General features: G+C 35.0%; 1 protein-coding gene across 4 annotated transcripts in view; it reads right to left on the bottom strand.

The window, feature by feature from the left end:
* Positions 1 to 7,962: 7,962 nt before the first annotated feature.
* The window catches only part of LOC117182353 (angiomotin-like protein 1), a 36,085-nt gene continuing 33,138 nt past the window's right edge, over positions 7,963 to 10,909 (bottom strand). For 2 of the 4 annotated variants that reach the window (XM_033375531.1, XM_033375530.1), the window contains exon 12: positions 7,963 to 9,237. In XM_033375531.1, the coding sequence (XP_033231422.1) occupies positions 8,341 to 9,237 (897 nt within the window). In that variant the 3' untranslated portion in view covers positions 7,963 to 8,340. The remainder of the gene's footprint in view (positions 9,238 to 10,909) is intronic. The other 2 variants (XM_033375529.1, XM_033375528.1) reach the window with 2 other exon arrangements.

The following is a 10,909-nucleotide window of genomic DNA, read 5'->3' as shown; positions in this document are numbered from 1 at the left end:
CACGAACGCGTCAATATTAAAAAATTCGTTATTCAACATTTGTGATTAATTTGATGTTTTTACTGCTAGTGATAAATAATGAAAGACAGCTCGCTTGAAATAAATCTTTACAACAGAGCTTATATTTCGTATGATTCTTTCGAATCAGCCAACTACCACTTTCTTGTATACAAAGCGTCCATCCATAAAACGATACAAATTGGTGGTTTTCCGGTTAGTAAGCTATCATCCATACGGGCGCTTTAAAAAGCGCCATCTCACGAAACACCCTCGTAACATCCGCTTACTCTGTCTATTTTCTAGCCTTACGCATGCCACGTAGACAATAAAAAAAGCGCCAATCACGCACGCTTTAAAATTGTCGAGCGGAACAATGATTTTGTAAAAAAAAAAAAAAAAACAGTGTTTGACAATAAATAAAAGGGTCACTAAAGCGGCCGTATCAAAAATAGAGAGCAAACACGATCAACCTCAATAGTTGCCTTAAAAGTTACTTCTGCTCAGTGCACTATATTCGTAAGACGCAAAAATATCATAGGAATATTTGGATACGACTTATAGTCACCTCAGGACGCATCTTTGGTGACGTTGCGCCGAGGAAAAAGTCTCACTCTCCATCAAATTTCATTCTATATTACAACTCACTTACCCAATTAGACGTGAGACTTTTACCTCGATCTGCAATTTGGTATTCTTGCATACTACATAAGGTACTGATTTCACGATTCTAAAGTGCTCATTTATAGTACCAGACGACGTATAAATAGTACTCTATAATCTACACATCACAATGTCGTGTTTAGGGAATTTTTCAGTACTCCAACTGCACGCAATATTGCTTTGCAAAGTTGATCAAATATTGCTGCAATGTTGGTTCTGCAAAGTTGATGCACGGTTACTTTGCAATGTTGCTGCAATGTTTCTTTGCAAATTTGCTGCAATGTTGATTTGAAACGTTACTGAAATAGTGATGCAATATTGACTTTCAATTTTTCTTTGCAAAGTTGCTGCAATTTTAGTTGTGAAATGTTGCTGCAATTTTAGTTGTGAAATGTTGCTGCAATTTTGATTGTGCAATGTTGCTGCAATGTTATTTTTGCGAAATTTCTCTGCAAAATTGATGTAAGGTTACTTTGCAATGTTGCTGCAATGTGTATTTGCAAATTTTCTGCGATGTTGACTTGAAACGTTACTGAAATAGTGATGCAATATTGACTTTCAATTTTTCTTAGCAAAGTTGCTGCAATTTTTGTTGTGCAATGTTGCTGCAATTTTTATTGTGCAATGTTGCTGCAATTTTAGGTTTGCAAACTTTCTGCACTGTTATTTTTGCAAAATTGCTCTGCAAAATTGATGTGAGGTTACTTTGCAATGTTTCTTTGCAAATTTTTTGCGATGTTGATTTGAAACGTTACTGAAATAGTGATGCAATATTGACTTTCAATGTTGCTTTGCAAAGTTGCTGCAATATTATTTTTACAAAATTGCCTTGCAAAATTGCTCTGCAAAATTAATGTAAGGTTACTTTGCAATGTTTCTTTGCAAATTTGCTGCGATGCTGATTTGAAACGCTACTGAAATAGTGATGCAATATTGACTTTCAATTTTTCTTTGCAAAGTTGCTGCAATTTTAGTTGTGAAATGTTGCAGCAATTTTGATTGTGCAATGTTGCTGCAATGTTATTTTTGCAAAATTGCCCTGCAAAATTGATGTAAGGTTACTTTGCAATGTTGCTGCAATGTTGATTTGAAACGTTACTGAAATAGTGATGCAATATTGACTTTCAATGTTTCTTTGCAAAGTTGCTGCAATTTTAGTTTTTCAATGTTGCTGCAATTTTAGTTTTTCAATGTTGCTGCAATTGTGGCTATGCAAAGTTGCTGCAATGTTATTTTTTCAAAATTTCTCTGCAAAATTGATGTAAGGTTACTTTGCAATGTTGCTGCAATTTTTCTTTGTAAATTTGCTGCAATGTTTATTTTAAACGTTACTGAAATAGTGATGCAATATTGACTTTCAATGTTTCTTTGCAAAGCTGCTGCAATTTTAGTTTTTCAATGTTGCTGCAATTTTGGGTATGCAAAATTGCTGCAATGTTATTTTTGCAAAATTTCTCTGCAAAATTGATGTGAGGTTACTTTGGAATGTTGCTGCAATGTTTATTTGAAACGTTACTGAAATAGTGATGCAATATTGACTTCCAATGTTGTTTTGCAAAGTTGCTGAAATTTTAGTTGTACAATGTTGCTGCAATTTTGATTTTGCAAAATTGCTGAAATGTTGGTTTTGCAAAATTGCTCTGCAAGGTTACTTTGCAATGTTGTTGCAATGTTTCTTTGCAAAGTTGCTGCAATTTTAGTTTTTCAATGTTGCTGCAATTTTGGGTATGCAAAATTGCTGCAATGTTATTTTTGTGAAATTTCTCTGCAAAATTGATGTAAGGTTACTTTGCAACGTTGCTGCAATGTGTATTTGCAAATTTTCTGCGATGTTGACTTGGAAGGTTACTGAAATAGTGATACAATATTGACTTTCTATTTTTTTTGCAAAGTTGCTGCAATTTTTGTTGTGCAATGTTGCTGCAATTTTTATTGTGCAATTTTAGGTTTGCAAACTTTCTGCAGTGTTATTTTTGCAAAATTGCTCTGCAAAATTGATGTGAGGTTACTTTGCAATGTTTCTTTGCAAATTTGCTGCGATGTTGATTTGAAACGTTACTGAAATAGTGATGCAATATTGACTTTCAATGTTCCTTTGCAAAGTTGCTGCAATGTTATTTTTGCAAAATTGCTTTGCAAAATTGCTCTGCAAAATTAATGTAAGGTTACTTTGCAATGTTTCTTTGCAAATTTGCTGCGATGTTGATTTGAAATGTTACTGAAATAGTGATGCAATATTGACTTCCAATGTTGCTTTGCAAAGTTGCTGCAATTTTAGCTGTACAATGTTGCTGCAATTTTGATTTTGCAAAATTGATGCAATGTTGGTTTTGCAAAATTGCTGCGATATTGATTTGAAACGTTGCTGAAATAGTGATGCAATGTTAATTATCAAGGTTGCTTTGCAAAGTTGCTGAAATATTGATTGTCAATGTTACTTTTCAAAATTGCTGCAATTTTGATTTTCGAAGTCGTTGCAATGTTACTTTTCAATGCTAATTTGCAATGTTGCTTTGCAATGTTGCTGCAAATTTGCATTGAAAAGTTGCTACAATAGTTATGCATTGTTGCATTAAAAAATTTCTATCCGTTTGTCATGCAAATTGCTGCAAAGCTGCGATATTTCTGCATTTTTGCTTTGCAAAGTTGATTCGCAAACTTGCTACAATGTTAGTTTTTAGTTGCAAATTGCCGTTGCAAAGTTGCAACCCTGTTTCCTTGCAATATTGCTGCAAAGTTACTACAAGATTTCTGCAATGTCACTTACCAAAATTGCTGTAATTCTTCCTTGCAATGTCGTTTTGCAAAGTTGCTGCAATATTGCGTGCTTTCAGAGTACTACACGAAGTCAAGGCACAGTCCTTTCCTTCCTTCGTAATCACCTTTATGTTAACTTGTGATATAACAGCCTTTTACGCTCACACGTGGAAAGCACTAGAAAATTACAATTACTAAATGGAAAAAATATACATTCAGTCGAAATATACAACAAGGTAGCCAGAAACGCAATGGCAAAAAACTCAGAGCGACTTTTAAGTACAACGAACTTTTGCACCGTTAGTTTCTGGCCTCTTAGTCCCGATCTTTTTTACTTTTTACAACTGGTTCATCGAATAGGCTTATTCAAAACGTGAAGCTCTTATACGGCTGTTACAACACAACCAATATAAAGCTGACAACGGTAACTTCAGACATTTGCATTTTTATTCGAAATTCAATGCAAGACTATCAATATGATCACCTTAGAACGCATCACGACCATTTCTCACATTCGTGCATTGGTTAACAACTAACTACATTTCGCATTTACGCTTGGGCGATACTTCGACATTTTTCTTATCAGTTTCACGCTTTTCGATTTTCTGCATGTTTTTTTGAAAATCAAATAATTAATTATTTAATAATTAATTATTTCATTCACTCATTTTGTGTGCGACTGTAAATGCCATTTAGAGCTACACAGCATTCCAAAAATTACTCTATTGGTTAACAATTGGTTAACAACATTCTGCATTTACGCTTGGGTGATACTTTTGAAAATTTTATGGTAAATTTGATGCTTTTCAATTTTATGCATTTTCTTGAAAAATAAATAATTTTAATCGACGTTTTTCGATTTTCTGCAATTTTTTGAAAAATTGATCATTTTTAATTCAGATTTGAAAAAAATACTTGAGTATGTTACTGCGCAGTATGATAGTCCAATTTTTTCAATTCATGCTCATAACTCACAGATTTTTGAGCTTCCAAAAAAATGAAGGCCTATTTTTTAAATTTTAAATCGGTTGATGTTTAGAGGTTTTTAAAAAACCATAAAATTCAACATGTGTTTTCATCACGAAATATTAATTAATCATTAATTTTTTTAATTTACCCCCATACTTATCTTATTTTTTGCATCTTTTTTGGTAAAAATTGTATTTAATAAGCAAAATATTACTACCTAATAATATTTTTCATATTAAGTGAAGATTTTTAGGAACAATAATAAGTTATTTAAATAATTTTGTAAAATATCACAATAGTAGTATAGCTATACGGATACGACGCCACTTACCGACATTAGGTAATTTTAATCAGTCGGTAAGGCATATTTATCATTGGTCGGTAAGGCAGATTTACCACTCTTAATATTATTAAAAAGTAATATCTTGCTTACTAAAAGCAATTTATGTAAAAAAAACTGTTCAACAAGAAATAAAAGTCAAAAATACACGATACCTGATTTTTGCACATTCCGTTTTTTCTTGAAATCATATAAAAGGGCTTTATGGGGATTGAATTCTAAACATAATTATTTGAATTCCTTCAATAATTCTGTAGAAAAACGTTCTACAAAAAATTTTTTTTCTCATGGGAAATAAACCTAAAACTTGATGACCATTGAGCAACCCCTAAATATCAGTTTATTAAAAAAAAAGTGTTAATTTTGTGTAGAACCTCACAAATCTGAATAAAAAAAAGTTTTCAACAATATTGCACAGCTGTGAATGCCCTTTCATGGCTGCCCAGTTATCCAAAAATTACTTTCTCAACAAAATTTTTAAAAATCCAAGAGCAATTGCACAAAAATATTGTTTACCACCTTCACACTGGTAGAACAGTACACTCGGAAAAAGAAGACAAATCCTCGCTAGTTGCTCTACAATTCTAATCTACATCACAATCAAAATTTAATTACGTCAACGTATCCTGCGCACTCACTCGTCCCTCTTTTTTTCGATAGATGTCGACGAAACCAAGATAGACACTTTTGGGAATCGTAAGCACAATTCAATAAATACGATAATTATATTAGACGTGATTTGTTATAGTAATAATAATAATAATAATAATAATAATAATAATAATAATAATAGTATTAGGAGTAGTAGTAATTTGTATCATGACAGTAGAGGAGAATTTCCACCCTTTGGCGTTACAATCGGTGCGCATAGTGCGGCATAAATTAGAAAAAAATGGAGACAAATAAAATTCAAAATCATACATTTTTCAGTTTCTTGTAGCTATTTATCCATTCAGTCTTATGGAAGTCTATACTACTTTCAGTATAGAATAGTGATGTCCCTAAAATTTCTGAAATTTTCAAAAACTCGAAAGGCACAATTACAGGCACATTATCGAACATCTTTCAATTACTCTTTTTTGTGATTACTTGCAAAGATTCCAACAATACTGCCAGGTTCGAAAGTACCAAACTCATTGCTGGCAAATATTCAATCGCTATCGAGTAAACTAATATTAAATTCTTCCATTTACAATATAAAAAATATTTTACAACGTACTTTTTGTACATTCAGCGAAACTTGGACCACTGATGGTTAATCTTTAGTCTTTGGTCCTACCTTTTAAAAACTTTTCTAGAGATTATCAGGTTTTTTGAGATTCTAGAAAGCCTTACAATTAACAAATTCTAACAGATCCATCAAAACGATCTTTGCGACTAGTGCTCTGCATTTGTGAGAAAAATTCTCATATGACTCGCAAAGAGAAGTCAAGAGACATCGATTCGACTTCGGCTTCAGAGGAAGAACGTAGATCAAAATCCATTAGATACGTATTTTTTCTTCCGTTCCTATCGGCCTTATTTTCCGAGATATCGCGGTTTGAGTCTTTAGGTTTGAGTGACCGACTCGCTCAAGGTCAAGCGCAGCGCTCACGCCTATCGCTCAAACCTAAATACTCAAAACTTGATATCTCGGAAACTAAGGCTGATTGGAGCAAAATAAAAATACGTATCTAATGGATTTTGATCTACTTTCACCCTGTAAAGCCTCAGTCGCATCGGTTTCCTGTGACACCTCCTTGCTAGAGGGTTTCTTTCTTTTTTTCTTTCACCTGGCAGCATTAGTTGTTCTCAAGGAAAGTTTTATCTTGAAGGGTTTGTAGAAGAAACATCTTTAAACAGGCACTTTACCGCAACTCTTGTACGCTAATGAACGAGCCTTTAAAGAAATGTACGAGCGATATTACTGCGCACATGGTAAACGGAAATTTTCGTCCGCACGGAAGTTACTTTGGTAATGACTAGGTCTTATTATCGCTATACAACATACTACGTACTCTTAGAAGTACTCTTATTATGGCGCATTAGCTTGTGGAGCGTATTCATCTATCGTACTATCAAATTAATTGTAATTAAGGGAACTTACTGTAGATTATTATGGCTTTATCCTAGGGTGGTCCTTGGTTTTTTAAAAATATATCCAGGGCTCGGTACCACTTTGGAGATCGAAAATAGTGTCAATAGTGGCATAATTTTTTTTTTTAATAATAAAGTTATAATATATAAATAACACAGGCGACAAATCGGCCAGAATGCTTTTTTAAAAAGTCAGGCAAGTAATATTTTTGTTTTTCTTAACAAAGAAAATTAGATTAAACGTTACACGTATAAAATAATAAATTTATAATTTTTCATGTTATATTATTTCTTTCAGTTTCTAAAAATATTTTTATCTCATTTCATGTAGCATCGCCATTAAGAATTTTTTGTAAAGATTTTTAGCCCACCAAAAATTCCGAATATTGATAGATCTATTGTTAATTTTACACAGGATGTTAGGATTGGAAATCTAGGCGGCGCTGAAAATCGATTGACCTGGTTACGTCCACCATTTTATTTTTTCATCATTTTAAAATCGTATAGATTAAATAATGATCGAAAGAAAACGAAACGGTGGACGTAACGAGGCCAATTGACTACAGCACCGTCTAGATTTCCGATCCCAAAATGAAAATGTTTCGTGCTAGGCTCTTTTTTTATTTCCAATTTTTTTCCACCCTACCAAGGACCACCCTGGACCCTCTACTTCTATGCGTTTCGACATGCATGAGAACTGAATGCGATAATTAGGGCGAGGTATTGGCCTGGCTTTAGTCGGTGGAAAGGAAGACGTAGAAGCCTCCCTGCTCGAAGTGCCTCCGGAATCTCGTCCACTTCTGCTGCTGACGGTGCTTCCAGACAGTGCTCCTAAAATGTAACCCCATGCGCTACTGCGCGTGCGCCAAATAATTGAAATTATTGGTTCGGACAGTTGGCTCTAGAAATAGTTTGCATTCACTGGAGTCGGCTGACAGAACCCATAGTGTTCCATTTTGCAAGGCATGCGCAGTTTGACAGGGACTACATTTAGCGAGCACAGTGACCCCAACTTTGGAATGTAGACATTCTGCGCTTGCGCTAGAACACGTAAGAGGAACACGAAGCGACAACCCGTAACCATGGCGACAACCAGTTACCATGGCAACAATAACCCGAGTCATATTTCTCTTATGTATAGCTAGCACAAGTGCAGTACCGCTACATGCCAAAGTTCGGGTCACTGAGCGAGCACTCTTTTTAGTACATTGATCCCTTGTAAAACCCTGATTCATAGAATCCCTTTTTCAACTCCGTCACTGAATCTTCCATACTCTCCGATTCGTCGAGAGAGTGGAGGAATCCAGCGATCGACCCTGATTCTCTCTATCCTTCACCTCCAATATCTGCTTCTTCCTTACCTGCCTAAGTTGCTCGTAACAACCAGAAGTCGAGACATTCTTCAAGGAAAAGCTCTGACTGAAGGTCTCTGATTATCCCGCTGTTAATCTTCAATCCGGTATCGATGACGGGTCTAGGATCCGACTTTTTTTCGGGCCTCGGCGACAGTGTAACGACAATAACGGGAATTGGTGGGATTAGAACTGAATGCGATAATTAGGGCGAGGTATTGACCTGGCTCTAGTCGGTGGAAGGGAAGACGTGGAGGCTTCGCTGCTCGCAGTGCCTCCGGAATCTCGTCCACTTTTGCTGCTGACGGTGCTTCCAGTACTCTGACCCCTAGTGAAACCCTGCTTCCTCAGCGTCCCTTTTCCATCTCCATCGCTGAGTCGTCCATACTCTCCGATTCGTCGAGAGGGTGGAGGAATCAGCGATCGGCCCTGAGTTTCTCTATGCTTCACCTCCAACATCTGCTTCTTTCTCTCTGCCTCTCCAAGTCGCTCGTAACAACCAGGAGACGAGCCCTTCTTCAAAGAAGTGCTCTGACTGAAGGTCTCTGATCCGGAAGACTTCTTCCGGCGGAGAGCCCTCGTGTCATACTCTAGAGTACAATTTCCAGAGTCGCGGATCTTCATCCCGGTCTCGATCTTCATCCCGGTGTCGATGACGGGCCCAGGATCCGATTTCTTTCGGGCCTCGGAGTCACTGAGACGACAGTAACGGGAATTGGTGGACTTGAGGGACCTTGGAGGACGAGGTAAGGAACTTGGTGGAAGACTTCCGGCCCTGCGAGGTTCACCTTCCTGCATCCTCTGCCTCTGGGAACTCCTGCCTTGCTTTTCCAGGAGGATCATCTCCTCCGGCTTCTCGACAGACAACCTGGATACTGTACCTTTGAATCTCGCAGTGGAAGCTGCAAACTCCATTAGGCTGCCCGACGCCTCGCCTCCCGAATCGTCCAGCAGACGACTCTTACTGGAAGCCGTGCTCGAGCTACCTGCGCTATTTACACCCGCCAGTAATGGCTTGGGTATTTTTCCTTTTCGCGACGCAGTGCCTGGATTAGAGAATCCTGGAAAACAGCAAAGTGCCCGCTGAAAAAGAGAAGAAAACGATCGCGTTGGAGAGGATACCGGGACCTGGAAAGGGTTAGTGCTCGCCACAACAGCGCATGCGCACTCTGGAGTTTTAGGACGAGTTATGATACGGTGGTCCATTTTTTGTTTATTTCGAGCATTTTTTGTATCATTTCAAGGTCCAAAATGTTGCGAACGGACACACTTTTTGTAGTCCAAATTTAAAAATATGTAGTATTAGTGGTCAACAGTTTTTTGTTATATATCTAAAACGCCCCCTAAAGTTTATGGAAATAAAAATACGCCTGAATAACAATTTTAACTTCATTTTTGGTGCAATTATTGAATTATTGATTTTCTGTTTGAACGAATTAATTTAATTTTTTTTAGCTTAAAATACTTGGGCCTCATCAAGGAACAATGATTGCACCTAAAATTAAAATGAAATTTGCATGCAGAAACAGGGGAAAGCAAAATTTTTTTTTTTATTTTCATAAAAATTTGGGTAGGTGATAAGTTCACAACTTTGTTTTGCCTCAAGCGTTTTGGATTTCGAACAAAAATTTCGATCGCCCCTAATATGTAGTCCAAAATAAAAACGTAAATTAACTTGATTTCTAATCAAGATTTCAATTTTTATATAAAATATTATTCTTTAATCTGTAAATTACAAAAATGCCTATTTATTTATCAAAAGCTTCACATGTAAAAACTCTACTATTGTATTTTTGGTTGAGAGTTCATCTTTTCTGGTTGAAAATTTATTCATTTATTGAAAAGACAACAATAATTGTATTAAAAAGTAAATCCTATTGATTGAAACTTCAACTGTTTTGGTAGAAAATTCAATTATTTGTTGAGAGTTTAAATATTTTTTTAAACATTGATTTTTTCTGGTGGATGATTATTCATTAAAAATAATTAAGGGTGTCTTTTTGAAATAATCTTTCCAATGAATAATTTTACTTTCTTAACTTTTTTTAATATCTATTTATCCATTTGATAAAAAATTTATGTAATTTTCAACTCTTTTGTTGAGAATTTTTTTACCTGAAAAATTAACTATTCTATTTTTCGTTGAAAGTTCATCTTCTTTAAATGTAAAATCAACTCTTTTGTTGAAAATTCGTCTTTTTGGTCTAAAATTAATTTTTTTAGTAGAAATTATATGGTTAAATTTAACAGTTTTTTGTATTCAAAATTAAAATCTTTTTGGTTTAAAATAGCAAGTATTAGATTTTTCTTTGACAATCCATCATTTTGGTTGACAATTCAATTACTTGGTTAAAATTTGAACTACTTTTTTTACAAATTCTTCTTTTTTTTTGAAGATTCATAATTTTTGTTGAAAATTCATCTATTTGGTTTAAAAATGAAGTCATATGCTGAAAATTCGTTTTTTTATTCACTAAGAATTTTATTACCGGAAAAATTTAACTATTCCATTTTTGGTTAAAAAAATATCATTATTAGTTGAAACTTCAACTATTTGGTTTAAAATTATTGCATTTTATTGAAAATTCGTCTTTTGGTAGAAAATTAATCTTCTTTGGTAAAAATGTACTTTTTGTAGTTTAAAATTCACGTTTTTTGTTGAAAAGGGGGAGGGTCGGTAAGGCCGGTTTTTGGCCTAATTTATTTTTGGACCAAAAAATCTGAAAAAATCATGGTAGTATCTTATAAGTATCCC

The sequence above is a fragment of the Belonocnema kinseyi genome, chromosome 10, assembly GCF_010883055.1.
Source record: "Belonocnema kinseyi isolate 2016_QV_RU_SX_M_011 chromosome 10, B_treatae_v1, whole genome shotgun sequence".
In the NCBI taxonomy this organism is placed as follows: Eukaryota; Metazoa; Arthropoda; class Insecta; order Hymenoptera; family Cynipidae; genus Belonocnema; species Belonocnema kinseyi.
This window is presented reverse-complemented; position numbering and strand designations above follow the sequence as displayed.